This window comes from Cydia splendana, chromosome 11 (assembly GCF_910591565.1).
Source record: "Cydia splendana chromosome 11, ilCydSple1.2, whole genome shotgun sequence".
In the NCBI taxonomy this organism is placed as follows: domain Eukaryota; kingdom Metazoa; phylum Arthropoda; class Insecta; order Lepidoptera; family Tortricidae; genus Cydia; species Cydia splendana.
In genome coordinates this window covers 6,270,411-6,291,445 of record NC_085970.1, presented here as the reverse complement: position 1 = coordinate 6,291,445, position 21,035 = coordinate 6,270,411, and the positions used below count along the sequence as shown (strand labels likewise).

Below are 21,035 nucleotides of genomic sequence, written 5' to 3'. Positions count from 1 at the left end.
CGACGATATAAACATACGTACATACTTATATACATAGAAAACAACCATGACTCAGGAACAAATATCTGTGTTCATCACACAAATAAATGTCCTTACCGGGATTCGAACCCAGGACCATCGGCTTCTTAGACAGGGTCACTACCCACTAGGCCAGACCGGGTGTGAAATTTATACAATATATATCTATTTTTGTAATGTTATAATGTAGGTACCTATATGTGTTTGCTTTCCTACGGACCACAGCACTGGCTTCATAGCCAGCGTTATGCTGAGTTGGGTCCATTTCTGCTTTTGATGTCTGTACAGTGAGCTGAGAAATTGCATGGAGAAATTATGAATGAATTCTTTGATAAAGTCGCCATGCACTTTTGCGGCTGATGGTACATGTCCGTATTGTTCGTACATATGTTGTGATTGTCACGAATAAATGCCTTTTACCTTTATCTTGTATCCTTATTCTCGCTAAGCGTATTCCGGCTTCCCTGAGATGATTCTCTTCACCGATTGCCACTTCCAATCTTAATTCGGCTAAGATCTAACCAATTCATACGGCTCAGTGAACCAACGAGGCTACGGGAAACATCTAAGTCCAAAAAATTACTATCTGCGTCCCTGTCACTCGAAGCAAGAGCGACAGAAATGGACGTAGTCTTATAATTTCGCGATAACCGTCCAGCCCTTGAAGAAATGGCGCGTATCGCCGTCCCTCTATTAATGGCTTCCAATCTATTAACCCACAAACATTATGATTAGGCTTAATTACTTGTGAATAACTGTCCTCGATATTTGTATAATATAATCGTGTATCGATAAATTAAATCACCTTTTAGAGCAAAATACCGACGACCGGTCTGGCCTAGTGGGTAGTGACCCTGCCTATGAAGCCGATGGTCCCGGATTCGAATCCTGGTAAGGGCATTTATTTGTATGATGATACAGATATTTGTTCCTGAGTCATGGTTGTTTTCTATGTATTTAAGTATTTATATATTATATATATCGTTGTCTGAGTACCCACAACACAAGCCTTGAGCTTACCGTGGGGCTTAGTCAATTTGTGTAAGAAATGTCCTATAATATTTATATTTATTTATTTTATTTAGTATACCCAACGAACAAGCGAAGGCGATGAACCATTAGGTACTCTTCCAGTCGAGCCAATCAGTTATTATACCACTTACAAAATCTCGTAAAACCTAATCAAAAGAAAGTTAGCATTGCGAACAATACTAATTAGTAGTCCAAAGGCCGAGCCATAATGGAACAGAACACAAATGTCAGTACTCTGACTTCACTAATTAATAAATGGTAAATTTGCATGTGACTTCTTAGCGGCTATGGGACAAATATCAATGCACTGAAAAAAATGATCGAGCACACAATATAGTAATTTCATTAAAATTAACTGCTATTATAATATCAACTAATGTACGTTCGTTCGTACGTAACGTACAAACAATAAGCTAACTGGGTTTGATAGGCTCATAATATGGAACTGTTTAAAACATTAAACGTTAATGCAATCTGAATTGTTTTTCTAACGATTTTTTTTCTCAGTGTGACAGTGTCAAAGACTGAATGTTAGGACCTACGAATGTGATGAATTTATGCCTCACCTCACTCGTGGTACATACCATCGCTTTTAGTTCAACGTTCTCCTATGTACACAGGCAAAAAACTCATCTAACTGAGTTAATGATATTTCGAAACAAGTTCAAATTTGAAACTAAAAAGTAAAAACAGATATGTCTGAGCAAATGAGCGTAGATATTCAGTTTGCTTATGTTATGAGTATTCGATGTCATATTTCAATTACTGTGCTATTTTGGCATAAGGCCAGCCTTTAGAAAGAGATCGGAGCACCGTGGCCGCGGTGATGTGATATTTCTTATAATTCAATCAATAATTTAATTCTTATTATACAAATTAGTTACACAGCATTACAGTATCTCACAAGAATATAGTCATAATTAAACTTTCCTGAGACATATTTTAAAATATTTAGATTTTACACTCAATTGCATTTTAGTCGCTATTGGCGACATGGGCGGCTGCACTACAATTACAAGTGAAATACAAGTGAGTGTAAGCGTTGTGATCTAAATATTTTACGAATTTAGTCGTTGAAATATGAACTCAAATTTCAATATGAAGTCAAGATACTGATTTTACCCCTACTGTGCCAAGGCGTACTAAACACATTAACAAGTCATGCAATGAATTAGAAAAGCTTAATTAAAAACGAAAACGGATGTTTCGTACTGTAATTAGATCAAGAAAGTTTGGTGCCGTAACGTTCATAACTATACTAAATGGATGGCGTAAACGTAGAGACTTCTTATTGCTTTAGATTCTTGGGCTTCTGCCAGCTATATACCTAACTAGCGACCCGCCCCGGCTTCGCACGGGTACTTCAGCCCATTTACACAAAACCTTTACAAATTATAAACCTTCCACATGCATCACTCTAGTCATCGGTGAAAACCGCATGAAAATCCGTTCAGTAGTTTTTGAGTTTTGAGTTTATACGTATGTATATTCGCGATAAACTCAAAAACACATAGTAGACACTCATAGACACATAGTATACACTAATAGACAGACGCGGCGTGGGACTTTGTTTTATAAGGTGTAGTGATATGATAGTAATAAGGTGTAGTGATGAGCAGCATAGTGCAGAATGTCAAGATTTTAATATGCAGGGCTGCCAGAGTAGGTACATACATCTTGATTACACGATCCAGTGCCGGGAATTCTACGAAATTCGATTGCATTATACGAGTAATAATAAAAAAATAACGATTAATTTTAAATCGATATTTTTAAAACCATTTATCATTAGACTGTCGAAGCCAATCATTGTATATCTCTAGGCCTCTCGTATTTATCTCGGTGTTGATTGTGCCAGCTGATTAAGCCACGGGTTAACGACCCGGGAATTATATCAATAAAGCGTAACGAGTTAGAATTGATTTAATAGCTCGGTTATTAGTTTAAGGTTTAAGGGCCACTTGCACCATTTATTAACCCGGGGTTAACCGGTTAAAAGTGGAGTTACCATTGTTACCAGTACAATTTGACACTGGGTTAACGGTTTAACCCCGGGTTAGTGGAATGGTGCAAATGGGCCTAAGAGAAATACGGTGCCGACGGGCGCCGGCTGCGTGGTGCACAAAGGTTACATGCCAAGTAGAGTGCCTACCGCGAACCACGTTCGTCGTGTTGCCTTTCTGTCGCACTTGTAAATTCGTACGTAAGTGTGACAGGGAGGCAACACGTCGAACGTGGACTGCGTTGCAGCAGCAAAATAAGTTTTTTGACCAAAAAGATACTTTTATCGCTGACTGTACTTTTCTTTCCACCAGTGCCGTCTTTACCATAAGGGCACCCCCATCCTCAGGGGGCCCCGAAGGACAGACAGTAACAGTATATTTGATTACTCATAATACATAGGAGATCATAGTAGAAAAATGTTAGTTTAATTCGGTTTCTTTACTTTCCAAAAAGGCCCCAAATTCTTATGTGTCCAAGGGCCCCAGCATAGTTTAAGACGGCCCTGCTTTCCACAAGATAAAGATAAAAAAGATAAAAAATAGTTTATTCAAGTAGGCATATTACAATGCGCTTATGAACGTCAAATAAAGCTATATACCGGCTCCAACCGTACACCTCTGCCTCGAGAAGATTTAAATCCAAGCAACTAATACACATCGAGACAATTCTAAAAACCCCAAACACAATTAGGTTTCGTTGTGGTATCACAGAGTTCCTATGACTCCTCCTGTCCGTCATCAGATAGTTCGAAGTTGTGTGATGACATAGATATTTGTTCCTGAGTCATGGTTGTTGTCTAAGTACCCACAACACAAGCCTTCATGAGCTTACCGTGGGGCTTAGTCAATTCGTGTAAAAATGTCCTATAATATATGATTCCACGCAGACGAAGTCGCAGACAGAAGCTAGTGATATACACCGTGAAATTTTAGTGGTTGTTTTCCCGCTGCGAGATGATTTTGAACATGATACTGAACAACTTTCCCCAAGGAACATAGGTCGAAATGTGAAAAAAAAATTTCGACTTCCCATAGAAAATATGCAATCAGCTGATCAAGTCTAGTATGGGAAGTCGAATTTTTTTTTTTCATATTTCGACCTATGTTCCTTGGGGAAAGTTGTACAGTATCAATTACAGTATAAATTTCACGGTGTATACTATAAAGTTTCCACAGTTCATTGGGTCACGTATGGAACGTTCAACGTTCAGTCGCCCATTCAATATAGATACAAAGCTCCATTCAGTAAGTATTATTGCATCATGCGAACGTCATGATATGTGCCATTTCCAACCAAAAGGGTACTTATTGTCGGTTGTCAATAAGGCGATATTTCCATATAGCTTCAATTTGAAATCTACTTTATCGACAACCGACAATATGGTACCTTTTGGTTGAAAAAGTCACATTTACTGGCCTGTTTTAGTTCATTTAGGGTCGGTTGCACCAAACTGTTCGTATCGTTAAAGAGTTCGCTAAATTTTTATGTATGGAAAGTTTCATAGTGGCGCGCCGGGGGGCGCCGGCTGACGTTGATCAGTCTGTCAAATGTGGTTGGTGCAACTGGCCCTTAGTCGTCATAGGTCTACGACTTGTTTATATTGTCTGCGTCATTGATGATGATGAATAAAACTATTCTATCTCCTTTCCTGGGCATCACGCTATCTCCATACCAAATTTATATACGTAATACGTATAACGTGTGACTACTTAAAACTTCGAGCAACACCGGCTTCCGACCGACACGTCGGAAGGGAGGAGCCCATGCGATATCTTACCGTACAAATCATGCTGCCGTTTTTTGCGGGGGGAAACGTGCACACAGTCGCACTTCTCACTCACTACATACGAAATCCAATCTGTAATGACGACAAAAATACATTTAAAATGACACACGTCAAAGGTAAATCTAGCACACCTCGATCTGTTTTTGTGTACGGACGAGTCACTACAACACGCACCGCTATAGGTACAGTTGTACCTATGCTTCGGCAGAGGGGAAATAGTACGAATGCCGTCTCCCTTCCCGGTGTTGCTGGAAGACTTAAATACACAAATCATAAATATTTTGATTTTGGCTCTTTTTTAACAAAATGGTTCAAGTTTCCCGGAGTCATATAATAGTTATTTGTTTTACAAGGGGGCAAAGTTGTTGTTTAACCGCTCGTTCTAATATTGATACCCGAGCAAGCGGAAGATTCCAAAATTGAACCACGAGCGTAGCGAGTGGTTCGAAAAATGGAATCTTGAGGGTTACAAAGCACGAGGGTTAAACAAAATTTGCCCCCGAGTGAAACAAAATTTTTCACCACCAACCCGAAGCAAATATTAAATGTAAAATATCAAACAAAATCAAATCCAAATTAATGTTATTAAATATTTATCATCCAAAATCATCATTTAAAAGTCAATTGTACCAGCAAACATAAGAAAACAACTCAAATTTTGCATTTGATTACTTTGCCTCACATGTGAATAAAATGCAACTTTGCTATCAGTTTTTGAAGTGCAAAGTAAGCCTTTCCGAGCTGGTGTGGTGAAAACGTAGTTTTATTATAATTTATAAGTATCTACAGAACTTAAATCTAAAACAGATCACTGCAAAACTGTATTTACAGTTTGCCTGCAGGTAAGAGTCTGTACATACATACACCTACACATTAAAATTTTATCTACTTATACTCGTAGCTTAGAACGTAGATTAAGTAAGACAAAAGATAAAATACCAGGTGCTAGTATCATGTTGATTGGAACCATCTAATATTGAAACCAGTTATCTATTCCATAAGTCAGCAATTTATATTGAACTGAATACCAAAGCATCTTATGCATAAAATAACTTTTTTCACATTGAAACACATGATATCATCTATCTAAAACTACACTGGAACAAGTAAAATGCATAAAAGGTTGGAACGCATTTGTCTAATGTACCTACTTACTGTACTTTTTCATCTTCAAAATTTTCAACTTTCTCACTAGTAAGCATATTAAAACTGTAGCCTTGCCACACGACTGCCTTTATTAGCAGTGTCAAACTGATATATTCGATAACGTTTGCGTAACTAACTTTCTATACATCTCGCTCGCACTAATATGCGAGTACGAGCTAGATGCATGGAAAGTAAAGCAAGCAAGTTCCTTGTGACCCGTTTTTATAGGTATATTTAATATGTCCGAGTCTTACGGAGTTTTATAGTCAAAAGAAAAAAAAATAACATAGTAAAGGCAAACTTAATACAGTATGTAAATTAACGAAAAACATTTACTCAAGCCTGTTAATGAATGGGTCACACTGAGCAACTTTTACTATGGCACCAACCCCGAAATTGCGAAAAAAAAATTGACTCTCCCATAGAAAAATTCAATGCTATACTTAGGTACCAGCAAAATGTATGAAACAACCAAATTTTTTTTCGCGATTGCCGGGTCGGTGCCATTGTAAAAGTTGCTCAGTGTGTCACACATTAACGGGTTTGAGTAAATGTTTTTTGTTAGCTAACATAGTTTATATAAGCCTCTCCAATTTCTAGAAAAAATCCGCTGAAATGAAGTATTTGAAGAACTAATTTGGGCAGGGGACTAAATAGCTGTCTCCGTATTTCATAATCTAATCCCGCTTCATCTTCGTTTACGTTTCCTTGTCTCTGCCACGTCATTTCAAATTCTCTCTGGAATATTTTATAACCATTACCTACATAAGTTCCTTTGGGTTTTGAAGTGCTAAAGAATATGTACCTAAAATATAAGCATAGATAAGTACCTAAATTATCAATAAAGATAGAAGAGAAGAGATAGATAGAAAGTCAACGGTGATATATGAGCGCATTACGAACTTCCAAAATCAAAATTCGTGTAACGGTATCTTCGGATATCGATGTACATGGTCGTCGTCCCGTCCCCCCCTCCTGATATTTGTCCCTGCTATAATTCATACTTATATACTTTTGTATGAAGTACCAAAAAAGCCCTGGAGTGGATGGCGTTACAACCGAAGCACTAAAGATGGGAAAGACAACTTTGTTACCTCATTTAATAAAACTATTTAACTCCATTTTTTTTACCGGCAAGGTCCCTTCCAAATTTTGTCATTCCGATATTGTACTTCTGCATAAAAAAGGAGATAAATCAGACATAAATAATTATCGTCCCATTAGTCTAATATCCCATTTATATAAACTATTTATTAAAATAATAGAAAATAGAATTGCCTCACTGCTGGACAAACATCAGCCACCCGAACAAGCCGGATTTCGACCTAGCTTCTCCACCACTGACCATCTCCACACTCTTAATCAAATAATAGAAAAGTCCAACGAGTTCAATGTCCCTCTATACCTTGCTTTTGTTGATTATAGCAAAGCATTCGACAGCGTCAAACACTCCGCTATATTTTCCGCCATGCAGAATCAGGGTATAGACACGGCATATGTTGAACTCGTTGGAACTATTTACAACAATAGCACAGCTAGCATTAAATTGCACGAACCCGGTCCCGTATTCAGCATAGGGAAAGGCGTCAAACAGGGCGACCCGCTATCTCCAAAATTGTTCACCAGTTGTCTCCAAGAGATATTTCAAAAGCTAGCGGTCTCATGGGAGACGATGGGCATTGAAGTCGGCGGCAAGAGGTTAACAAACCTACGCTTTGCTGACGACATAGTCCTCTTCTCCCATACGTCATCACATCTGCAACAAATGCTGCAAGACCTCAGCACGGCGAGCCTTGAGGTTGGACTTACAATGAATAGAGCAAAAACTCAGTTGATGACCAATCAAGCTAAACATAGCATTGTAGTAGATGGGCAGGATATACAATATGTCGACGAGTACGTTTACTTGGGCCAGATAGCATCCTTCGAGAACAGGCGGTCTATCGAAATCGATAGACTTATCGAGAACGCCTGGAAGAGCTTCTGGTCCATGAAAGCGCTAATGAAGGGCGACCTTCCCTTGTGTCTTAAGCGCAAACTCCTTAACATGTGCATCCTGCCCATCCTAACTTACGGTGCACAAACTTGGTCATTAACTGAGGCTCTAAAATCTAAACTCAAGGTTTGCCAGCGTGCGATGGAGCGTAGTATACTAGGTGTTCGCAGAACTGATCGAATCAGAAACACGGAACTACGCTCCAAAACTAGAGTTGTAGATGTAGGCGTCAAGACCGCTAAGCTTAAGTGGGACTGGGCTGGACATGTCTGCCGCATGCACCCAGAAAGGTGGGCCAAAATGGTTACTGAGTGGGACCCACGGAACACAATAGACGGTGCAGGTCGGGGTTTAGGCAGACCGAAAAGGAGATGGCGGGACGACTTGGACGCATTCTACCCCAAATGGTGGGAAAATGCCGATGACAGGGTCGAGTGGAGAAAACGAGGGGAGGCCTTTGCCCAGCAGTGGGACACCAAAGTAGGCTGAAAAAAAAAAATATACTTTTGAAAGAAATATGCTTAATTTAATTGGAATATGGACAGTTTATTGACGAATACGAATTCTGAACAGACTCTTAGTCGTGTATTTTTAACCGACTTCAATTTCATAGAAGGAGGAGGTTCTGTATTCGGTTGTGGCTATTTTTTTTAATCATATTGATTATACTCGCCCTTTTTTATAATGTAATAAAGAGACTATTCAATCTATCTCTCTCTTCTTATCACGGAGACGAAAAGATGAAAATCGCTTTGAAAAAAAAACCGGTACCAGTTAAATATGGAATGGTTACATACGCAGGTTTGAAACGGCCAACCCTCAGTTCCGTACACTTTATTGCAAATGTAAGAGACACTTAAAAGAGTCCGCAGCAAGTTCGGCCGAATTTCACCTTCCCATACAAACGGAGTTTCGTTCTCGTACAATTTTAAAAAGACGTCGTGGATTGTAATGACGTGCACATACAATCACATGAGGTATATCTAGTCCTGTAATCACTACACGTTATAAAACAAAGTCCTCCGCCGCATCTGTCTGTTTGTGTGATTGTATGTTCGCGATAAAATCAAAAACTACTGAACGGATTTTCATGCGGGTTTCACCTATCAATAGAGTGATTCTTGAGAAAAAGGTGTATAATTTGTTAACCCGTGCGTAGTTTATATAGCTCCAGTTTATAAAACAAACGAAATAGAGCAAAAACAAAATTTGTATGAAAAACTGAAATTCGCTATATTTTTTTAACAGAACTATGGTATCTGAAGCTACATAAACTAATTACAGGACTAGATATACCTTATCCTATTGTAAGAATAAAGTTTCAGAGCAATCTATAGTTTGTTTTTTTTAGCATTAGAAAAAGACTACGCGATCTTGAACTGTCTTTTAATTGAAAAACGCTTTTAAAAATCAGTTAAGGCTTGGCCACATACAGAGCGCGACGCAGCGCCGCGTCCACGCCGCGCGACCGCGGCACATGCTAACAGGTTACCGACGTCAAACAGACTGCGTCCCGCCGGTATCACGCCCCGCTTCTGTCGCGCCCCGCACCGCGCGGCCCATTGCGTCCGCGCGGCGCGTGCGCAGCGCTGCGCCGAGCGAACGCGGCGGCCCGCCGCGTCGCGCAAGGTCACGTCAGTAGGATCGGACGTAGGCAGCGAGCGGTGCGCCGCGTTCCCGCGCGGCCGCGCCGCGTTCACGCGCGCCTTGAGGGCGTGTTGAGAGCGTGAGGCCGGCGCGATCGGCGCGCGCCCTGTTTGACCAGGCTTCGCGTCGGCATCACGCGGCGCGGACGCGGCGCTGCGTCGCGCTCTGTGTGTGGCCAAGCCTTTACAATAACCTATGAAAGCAAAAGAATGAAAATAATTGTACATGATTCATAGTTGTTACATATTTGCCGTGACTTATTTTTCAAAAGTGTTTTTCAATAAAAAATACACGTCAAGATTGTGTACCTTTTTTCTAATGATAAAAACTATAACTAGTCGTTTGAAAATGAGAGCGTAATTACGTTTGTATGGAGAACTGAGCTTGCTGGGGACTCTTAACGGTGATCACACAGGTCCCAAAACACAATAAAAATGGTCTTTCACAAATAAATTTCGCGTAACGGGTTAAGGATGAAGAGCCACGGTAATATAGGGTGATGTCTTTCTTTAACGGTTACTCTTATGTAGAACATTGCGCCTCCTAGCTTTGTGGTGCAAGTGAAAAGAAAATTTGAGATCCTTTTTTGTAGATTAAGCGCCACTTGCACCATTACACTAACCCGTAGTTAGCCGGTTAAACCTGGAGTTACCATGGTTACCAGTACAATTTGACACTGGGTTAACGGTTTAACCGCTTAACCCCGGGTTAGTGGGATGGTGCAAGTGGGTCTAAGTAGTGGAATAGTATATTACTCGTACATACCAGGCAGTAAAGTAAGAAATGTCTCGTCTTCGCCTCGGCCGACAGTTACCTACATATTTTTCTGTTTGACGGAGCTGGAAAGCAATAGTATTTGTAGTACTAGTGGTTGACCAAATTCAGCTGCAAATGGTGTTAAAGGTATGAAAATCGGCACGATTAATCTTTAGGCCATTTGAATCAATTTGACCCGAAGCACCAAAAAAATAAAACAAACGGAAAGGAGTTATGACGTCATCTATTTGTTGTATGGAATAAAAAAAAAATTGTTCAGAAACCTATCGTGTGTGGTAATAATTAAAAGGGCATTTTGAGCCGGTTCTAAAAATATATCACATTATTATATTTCCGTCACATGCATTCAATTAAAATAAAAATAATTTTCAAAACATACCAAGTTTGGGCTCCTCCAGATACGAAACCGTTGCATTATTTTTTGTAAAATATACCCCAAGTAATACCCAATATCCTCATATCTAACCCCAAGAAATTAATTTCTAAAATATTTAGTTTTAGTCGATTTTCATACCTTTAACAGCATTTGCAGCTGATTTCAGGGTGTACCGCTATCGCTATTGCAACGATTGTTCTACTTAAGCATAGGGATATATATCTCTTTTTGTTAAGCTATCAGAGTATGATAGATACTTTTGGCGCTTGAAACGCTAGTTTTGACACTGATTGTCCAGTCGCCATCAGATATATCGGAGCGGCCAAGGTGCTCACAAATGTCTTAACACGCCTCTATTGTCAAGGCGCTAGAGTGCGTGTTCAGATATTTTTGAGCACCTCGGCCGCTCAGATATATCTGGCCCCTATTTCACCACGGTGACAGGTGCGACAATTGTCGACATCACTGTTACTGACGTCACAGGCCTCCACAGGTTACGGTGACCGCTTACCAGCAACATTTAAAAAAAATATTTTTTATCTTTTGACAACTGTCATCATCATCACCATAAACTTCGCAAGAGATCGAAATACCTATTTTTTGCCGATATAATAAAGTTTTTTTAAATAACACAAACAGGCATACGACCCGCCCGATGGTAAGCGGTAACCGTAGCCCATAGATGCCTGTGACGTCAGCAACAGTGACATTTGTCGAATTGTCGCACCTATCACCGTGGTGAAATAGGCGGGGCCTATAGCTTACTGTACGATTGTCATTTCGGCTACAGCCCCTGACTTGCGCCGAGCACGTCAATAATTCCGCCAGTCAGCTCGCCGGCGCACTCACGGCCAAATTGTACCAGTTTATGTGCGGAATGTAATTACACGTGATAATTATTACACGTAATATACTGACTAGGAGCCTTGAGCCTTAGATACTATTCTATTACGTCACACTGTATGTTTACACTTTGGTACAGTCACCTGTAAAAATATGGGTGCACAAATCATCTCAAAAATATGTCCCATAGCTCTTATGTCAGCGAATTAAGAACTATGGGACATATTTTTGAATAAGTTGGCTAATATACTGACGACGGATCTGGGACCCTTGAGCCTTAGTTACTATTCTATTACGTCACACTGTATGTTTACACTTTGGTACCTACTGTTTTAACCAAACAGTGCAGATATAACCTACATAATTTATAGGATAGAGTTAGCTTGAAAAGTCTGCAGCGGTTTTGGTAGCCCACGCAGTGCAAGTGTTATTTATACGTCATAATTTCATAGAAGTTTGACGTTTAAAATAACACTGTCACTGCGTGGGCTATCAAATCCGCTGCAGATTTTTCTCGGTTTAACTTTAAACGTGTATTACACATAAAGGAATGGGGAAATCCTAAAATTTGAAAGAAGCAGAAAAATATAAAGCAACTATACAATAGAAACGTAGGCAAATTAATCAGTCAGGTACTCGTAATCATATCTTCTTTAACATTCCCTTAACCTTCCAATTTAAACTAACATCTTAATGAAAAGGAGTCGAATAGGAAATAATGCTTAAATTAATAGTCAAAATCGTTTTCTCTCTCTTCTTAGCTATCTATCCCACGTGGTGGCGGGGTCAGCTTTCCTGCTTAACCTTCTCCACTCCGCTTTTTTTTTTCAGTGTGGACCTGTACCTGTCCACACAAAATATAATCTATCGAGCACACATTAAAGTGATTTCATTAAGATTGACTGCTATACCTATACAATATCAACTAATGTAAGTACGTACGTACGTAACGTACAAACAGTAAACTTTACTGCTTGGTTCGATAGGCTCATATGGAACTGTTTAAAGCATTAAACGTAAATGCAATTTGAATTGTTTTAAACGATTTTTTTCTCAGTGCTCGACATCGTCCTCGGATATCTTGCACTTACGTCCTTTATATAGTCAAAATCGTTTTAAAATCCCTGTTTAAAGTTCCTTCAACAACTGCAGCAGTAATTAAAATGTTTTTGTCCCCAGAACTCAGAACGCCATATGCAGTTACTGCTACCGTTTTAACTTCAAAAGCACTAAATCTATTAAAAGACTATATAAAATCGTGTTCTTTATGTAAATTGCTTAGTTTACTGTGGGCTATTACTATTGCGCGTTAAACAATAAAGACTGCGGTGTGCTTGAATGCTTTCTATTTTGGAACAGAACGACCCTAATGGTTTTTATTGCCCTTTGAAGATGGCATGGGAAGTGAGAAAGGTCTGCCATAATAGACATTAACTAAGAGAATATTAGGCATTTGTTGACAATAAAGTAAATCAGTTACATTAAGAAGATTCATGATAAACTCTGTCTATTGTCGAAACGATTGAATCTTGGTGGTTTGTAATTATTAACTTTCACAAATAAGCAATATTAACAGGACCACTATAGATTGTTTGGTGAAACTGTTGTCCAGTGGTACCGATGAAGTTAGCTTAGTTAGGGGTTTAGTTTTTTAAATTCTACTTATTAAGCACACCTACAACTACACCTCATTGCTAAACCTTCAACTACAATATTTTCTCATGAACGGGCTCAGTTAAGCATTATACTCAAACTTTTACCAGTAAAAGCTTAATTAATCGTTTTATTGTTACAGATTCAAAATGGAGTGTCTAAAGAAGCTACTCCTGTTCAGCGTCGTGGCCGCGGCCGCGGCAGACTTCACCGCCAACTGCCCCGAGAAGTGCAAGTGTGTGTGGGCCGGCGGCAACAAGCAGGCCGTCTGCTCCAACGCCGGCCTCCGCGACCTCCCCAAGACCCTCAGCACCGAGATACAGATCCTAGACCTCTCTAACAACCCCCTCTACGAAATCACCCGACGCGCGTTCGAAGAAGCCCAACTTAACAACCTAAAGAAACTCTTCCTCAGAGACTGCAAACTCCAAACCATACACAAACATGGTCTCAGCGGACTCGCTATCATGATTGAACTTGATCTATCAAAGAACAACCTCAAAGATCTACACTCTGATACTTTCAAAGAAACTGCCAAGATTAGATGGATTCTGCTCAACGATAACCAACTTGAGACCCTCGACGATGGCCTGTTCAATAATCTACCGTTTTTACAAAAGGTTGACCTGAGCAATAACAAGATTAAACATATCGGTGTGAAGACTTTCATGAATGTACCTAAGCTAAATAATCTAAAGCTGGATAATAACCTCCTTGAGTCACTGAAAATCGATACTCTTAGCGCATTGACCGCGCTAACTAGTTTAGATGTTCATGATAACCCCTGGAAATGCGACTGTTACTTACAGCCTTTAAGAAATTGGGTGATAAGCAAGAATTTATACACAACTCCTGTGGCTTGCGCAGAACCTGCTAAAGTTCAAGGAAAGTTATGGAAAGAACTAGATACCAATGATTTCGCTTGTCGACCAAGCATCGTGTACCCCACCGCCAGCATGACTGTACAAACACATGACACAAATATTACCCTATCCTGCCAAGTCAACGGCAATCCTTTACCAGACGTTAGTTGGGTTTTGAATTCTCAAATAATCGATGGCACCTACAAAATTCAGGGTGAATCGAAGTATTATCTAAGTAAGAGTAATGATGAAAACAGCAAATGGGTCAATTTGACCATCATATCTTCTGGCTCGACTGACAGCGGTGAATATTTGTGTGTGGCTAGAAATCCTGGTGGCGTCGAAGAGAGAAGTGTCATGTTGGCCGTAGCTCATACCCCGCCCGGCGTTCCCGTGCCAACTGGTTTCGATAGTAATATGCTGCCAGTTCTGATTGGAGTATCTTGCACAGCCGCGATATTGCTGATCTTACTAGTTATTCTATGCTACTGCTGCTGCCGGCGACGAAGTTCCGACAAAAAAGCGGATACGACGAACGGAGAGGCGTTAATTGAAGGTTCGGTTATACCGGAGATGGAAAAGAGCTTGATCACTGCAGTGAATCCTGTGACGAAGCCTCCGCGGAGATACGATAACCCGCCTTCGATCATGAGTGGGGCGACCGAGATGTCGGAGTTGAACAAGACATTGCTGGACAATGATTCGAATGTATTCGGTAAGTTATTTTCTTAAATAATTATCTAGTGTTTATGTAACAGATATACAGGGTGGAAAGGCACGACGATCCTTCCCGGAAGTATTAGGTCGTTTAAGTGATACAGAGACTATTGGTAATGGTAAGAATCGTTAATTGAGTAAAAAATAAAAATTGCAAAAATACTACTTTTTAACTGTGGTGATAACCCTATAGCATGTGCACATGACGGCTAGATTAAGGATCTCCGTCGGGAAAGCTCGGGACTTTACACTTTTTTCCGATCGTTGACAGTATCGCAATGATGTATGAATGACGCATAAATGTCAAATAAATCAAATGCATGCAAAAATATTACAAACAATTTTATTACTTTCTTAGATAATTACTTTTTTCCAATATTTAATACTATCTTCTTTTCACATAAGGTGTTCAAATGTACCTCCGTGTATTACAACGCCGCCGCAGCCCGTACCCGAGTATGTCGATGCACATGCGATATAGTGTATGCTCTTCGTCATTTATCCTCCGCAGAAAGCACCAATTAGCCTTTGTCTCATTTCGTCCGCAGTTTCACATTCCGTTTGGTTTGGTACACCATATCTTTTACACAGCCCCACAAATTTAAATAGCCACGAGCATCTAACATTTTTATTTGAAGAATATGACATTCAATAAGTATAGTTCAATGAAAATTTAATTTCAAACATCAGACGTCTTGTCTATTTCCTACCACGCAAGAAGGTTTGTTAGTTTGGTATTGAAGAAGTATTTATTCTTGATTTATTCTTAGTATTTAATTTTTGCAAGTTCATTTGGTGCAACTAACACAACCTACTTGTTATTTTTAATTATTTTAGATAGTTTCCAATTATTCGAAAATAATTTTGTAAAACGTGTTAAGAAACTAAAACCTTTTTATCAGTCAAGGAAACCAGAGATATTTATAAGACGATTGCGTACTTTTGAGTGGTTGTCAATGTCACCATTTGAACTGTCGTTGTAAACAATGTTGTGGTTAGTATTATTAATATTAAGGAATAACATAACTATTTCATTCAAGTATTGAACAAGTGGAACCACTAAGAAAGCGAAAATCCTGCAATGATTCTTACCGTGCTGTAAGCAGACCTAAAAATGGTTAGATGGCAACAAATTAGCATAATTTCCTGTCGAATACTGATTGTTTACAAGTAAGTTCATTGACCCTGTCACCTGTTAGGGTTAGAACAAAGTAGTTTTTTGCGTGGATGTTTAAAAGGTCATAATTTAGAAACGGTTGCCCATATTAACATAGTTTCTATGGAGAAAATATAGAGCTTAGGCTAAACTATCTCCCATTTCCGGAAAGGATCGTCGTGCCTTTCCACCCTGTATACCTACAGAATATTTTGTTTTTACTGACGGCAATATTTTGCGATGTGAATATATAGGTCATAGGCACTGAGCAACTTTTACTATGGGATCAACACCGAAATCACGAAATAAAAATCCGCACTCCCATAGAAACAGTTGAACATCTAACCAGCCAAAATGTATGAAATAATAGTCCATTTTTTTCTTCATTTCGGGGTTGGGTCCTGTAGTAAAAGTTGCTCGGTGTAACCTATAAAATATTCACATCGCAAAATATTACCGGGAGAAAAAATTTAGGTTAAGTAAATGAAAGTTAAATAATATATATGCGTAATCACAAATTCAATATTGATACGACTATTTACCGCACTTATAAAATAGTTATGTGTTGATAAAGTTTCTACTTGGACATTAAGTAGGTACATAAACTTAATTTATTTCACCGCGTTGTTAAGTCTGATAATTATAATTGCTACATTTAATTTATTATACTTTTATCATGGGCTATAAACGGCCCAATTACAGTTCTCGTGCCACTTTATGTGCCTGGAAACTTACTAGGTCACTAATTATTTTCCTTTACCTACTCACTATTCATGCCCGACTTCATTACTCGTAGTAAATTAATTAAATGAGTTTCCATGTTTTGAATGCACATTTCTATTGTTTCAGCGCACACTGACGACGAAAAGCGGTCACTCGACTTTGATCACCAGCCAAAAAGGTCGCAGGACGCCCTCAACGTTGAATATGGAAGAACAGCTTATCCCCCGGACTTATTATCGTTCCCTGCACGAGCTGCACAAATCTCTCCAGCGGCCAGCAACGCTTCCACTGTTCCAGACACCACCCGACTGCCACCGCAACTGAACCCAGTCAGTCCCATCCATTCACCCATCTACGGAATGACCACCAATCAAAACCTCTTCAGAACGCTACCATATTCCCGCTCTCAATCTCCTTTCACGGCACCTATCACGCCACCAGTCGTAACGCCAAGACAGGGCTACGTAACTATCCCAAGACGACCGAGAGTCCCAAGTTGGTCTAGTACTGCTAGCACACAAATTTTACCAAGCGCTGAGGCTCAAGAACCGCTATACGACAATTTGGGATTGAGGACTACGGCCAACGGAAGTTCAGTGCTGTCTTTAAATAAGACTGGATTAGAACCGACGTTTTCTCCGATGAGGAATCGACCATTGCCGGCCACACCTACGGCATACCCACCCCATCAGCCCCACCAAGTCTTTTATGCCCCCATAGAAGAGCAAGAACCGGCGCCGTCTCCTGTACCACAATACAATCCTCGTAATAGCGTCGCGTCTCAGATGTCTAACATGCTCTCGTCCCCTGGGCCTCAGGAACCTATGAGTCCATCAAGAATGAGTTGGGCAGCAAAAAATACTTCAACACCTCAACCTGAGCCGAGAAAGACTTTGTACAATGAAAACAGAAATTCAGACACTCAATCTCAAGTGTCTGATACCAGCACTTTGAGTCGCAAGAAACCTGAAACTGGATCCTTAAGACGTCCGAGGGTTGATGCAGAGGAAGTGTCATCGCCTTCAAAGGAAGACCCGAGAAAGAACGAGAGCAATGTGTCAATGAACCAAACGGGAACGTTGGGCAGAAGTGGTAAGATCCCACCGCGACCACCACCGAAACCGAAGAAAAAGCCGGCGGCAGAGGCTAACCCCACCGAACCCTTGTTCGAAGACGAAGGAGAGGATGGCACGGAAGTGTAGCTGTAGTGCGTTTAAGACTAAGTGTACTACCAAAGTGCCAATGAGCTTTTAGTGATTTAAAGTGTTATCAGCGACTCGATGATGTGCAAACGGATTATTAAAATTTGTTCGCGGTGCTCGTGTAAATAAACTCTGTACTAGATTTTTTTACAATTGCGTACAATCAAAATTTTATGGACCATTTTAATTAAGGCTCTATCCTGTAGTGATGTAATGTAATGCAAGTGAGTTGTACACCGTATGTTACATATTTTAAGTATTTATTATTTGTGGTACATAATGGTAGCTAATTATAAATTCGCTTGCCAGATTTGCAATGTCTCTTCATCCATTTTCAAGACTGATTATTCTAAATTGGAGTCTGTTGTGTTGACATTCCTTTACCAGCATTCGATAGTGTTTCCATTCCTTAGCTTTACAGTTCATAGTTTGCTAGCATGGTTTGATTGACCCTAGATAGTATTTGGAAGACTGAATTAGACACTTTTTATCTATTGATGACGTCAATAGTAAGTTCAAAGTGTAATTAATCGGCATCGGCATAATAAACTAGTATTTACTGACACTCACAAAATAACTGTCTCAATTACAATCCAATTATATCGTAACTAATATCTTTAAATATATCTTTAACATTATTTTGTGATTGTGAGCTCTAAAAACTTATTTTACTAAAATAATTAACTTCGCTATTTCTAAGTTAATACCATTTTAGTTTCCACAATTTTTTGGTATGTCCCGGTTAAACAGGTTTATATCATTATCAGCATAATAACTAGTTATTTGTATTCCTTGTAAATTGTCAAACACGTTTTTACAATTCAACTCCTCCGACGTTTGTTGGATTGAACGTCAGTGTTCATGTTACCAAGGCCTTTTACTTTGTTATATTGGCATTCATGATATTTGTTATACTTTATATATATAACACAACATTTTACTTCTTTACCTAAACATTTGTGTTGTATGGTCGCTAATAAGTACATGGTTCCTAAGATATTTTGTGTTAAAACTTGATCGCTCGGAATTTGTAATCGTTTTGATCCTATTCAAATATTTATGGTACAATATGACAGACAATATGAACTTCTGCCATTTCACGATGAATTTGTATCTTTTATTTTTAATTATTTACTGGGCGATCAAGGAGGTAAATATAGGTGTAAGTTAATGAGTTGCGTTAACTTGTAAATTTTCAGTTATTACTGGTGCTTTTTTTGTACGTGCTTTATACGTAGCGATTATTTATCTTTTTTTATTATTTACAAGTACTTGACAATTCCATTTTACTTGCACATCGAAAATTGTGAACTTTTATTTTTACAACATGATTTTGACGGCTTACCAAGGATAATTTAGATTGTCTAGACACGTTAGTACATGGCCTAAAATAGCTGTATTGACCATTACACCTGTCGAAATGTACTCGTGTTTGCCAATGTAATTCTGCTCAGTTTTTGAGTTACTGCTATGTACAATGTACGATATTTTTACAATATTTACTGTAGACATCCAGTTTTATATAGTTGTAAGTGCTGTACATAAAACATTATTATTAAAACTGATTAAATCTATATTTCAGTAAATACTTGTGTTTTTACAAATTTACCTGTCTATAAGTCAACATTTAGAGCAGGTACAAATGGAGTGCTACCCGACTGCAACTTGTATGGGAACTGCACGTGGACGTTGCGGTTGTCGTGCAGTTCCCGTACAAATTGCAGTGGGGTTGCAGTCTGTCTGTATTGGCCCTAATAGAAAGTAAATGAATTGAGTTCTCCAGATACTAAATCATGATTACACAAGTTCTGCAGTGAAATTAAAACGTACCACTTACGTATGTATACTCAAAAGCAATAAAATCGCCCGTTTGTATTGTTCTTTAGTGTATAAAAGTTTATTAGCAGTTACCTTTGAGATACAAAATAGGCGACACAGGAGACAGAGGTAGGTAAGACAATGGAAAACTGCTAGTTAGTTACAAGGAGCAATTAGTAACGAAAACATTTGTGGAACGAGGTAAATAATTAAATTTCAGGAACACGGCATCAAGTACTTCCTCTTATTCGAGACACAAAAAAATAGAAGTGCTCATGTTTATTCCCGAATAATTTATTTAATTCAAACAAAGAACAAAGAAAAGCGTGACATCGCTTGGGGCTTAAAATCCTGAAATAGAAGTGTGGCGAAATCAAAGCAGTGTCACTTAAAACCAAATCTTTATGCCTAAGCAGAGATGTGAATAAAAAAGACTGGTATACTCCACAGAAAACTGTATGTGTCGTTATTGTTGTAGGCGATATCATTTAGCGAGGCTTAAGTTCAATATACATGACGCTATGTTATTATAGTAACTTTATCTATTGAGATAAGTCACTGGTCGGAGTAAAATTTAACACCATTTTACCCCACAAATCTGTTCCATATATTAATATGAAATGGAAGTACCTGCGGGCTCAGCACGGTTCCATTTTTATCGACTATCACTATGCGTAAACTTAGGGTCTCCCCAGATATATCGACGCGCATTCGGCAAAAGCCAATAGGATAAAGCTTTATGCCCGCGCAATAAGAGCGAAAAAGCCGCCGACGCGTCGGCAGGCGCCGGCCGATGCTAGCCGAGCCAAACGACGACTTTTTCGCTCTTATTGCGCAGGCATAAAGCTTTTTCCTATCGGATTTTGCCGATTCCGCGTCGACATATGTGGTGGAACCCTTAGTCGCAGCCTTGTGAACGTGAACCAGGATAAACGAGGTCACACAACACATTGAGGTTATTCCTAGGTCAAGGTAACTCGTAAGACCTAAGTATTTGGTTAATATTGGGCACTGGAATATCGGAAGCCCCGTCGCCCCCTTAAATTTTTGAGAAACGTAGGTACCTACATATCTTAGTAGGACCTGATTTTTCTTGCAGTCTCACTAGGTAGTAGGTACCTCTAAGAGTCTCTAAGGGAACGATTTCCACTAGTTGGGAATTTCAGCGGACCTAGGCATATTACTATCGTTTCTACAATACGCCAATCGAAACTTTTACATTATTTTGTATAGAATTGATGACTTACATAACTTTTCGTTGCAACCGTCATCCCGATA

General features: G+C 39.3%; 1 protein-coding gene across 1 annotated transcript in view; it reads left to right on the top strand.

The window, feature by feature from the left end:
• The window catches only part of LOC134794761 (uncharacterized), a 274,918-nt gene extending 255,393 nt beyond the window's left edge, over window positions 1-19,525 (top strand). The window contains exons 3-4 of the mRNA XM_063766544.1: window positions 13,421-14,856; window positions 16,864-19,525. Coding sequence (XP_063622614.1) covers window positions 13,428-14,856; window positions 16,864-17,939 — 2,505 coding nt within the window. The 5' untranslated portion in view covers window positions 13,421-13,427 and the 3' untranslated portion in view covers window positions 17,940-19,525. The remainder of the gene's footprint in view (window positions 1-13,420; window positions 14,857-16,863) is intronic.
• Window positions 19,526-21,035: the final 1,510 nt, after the last annotated feature.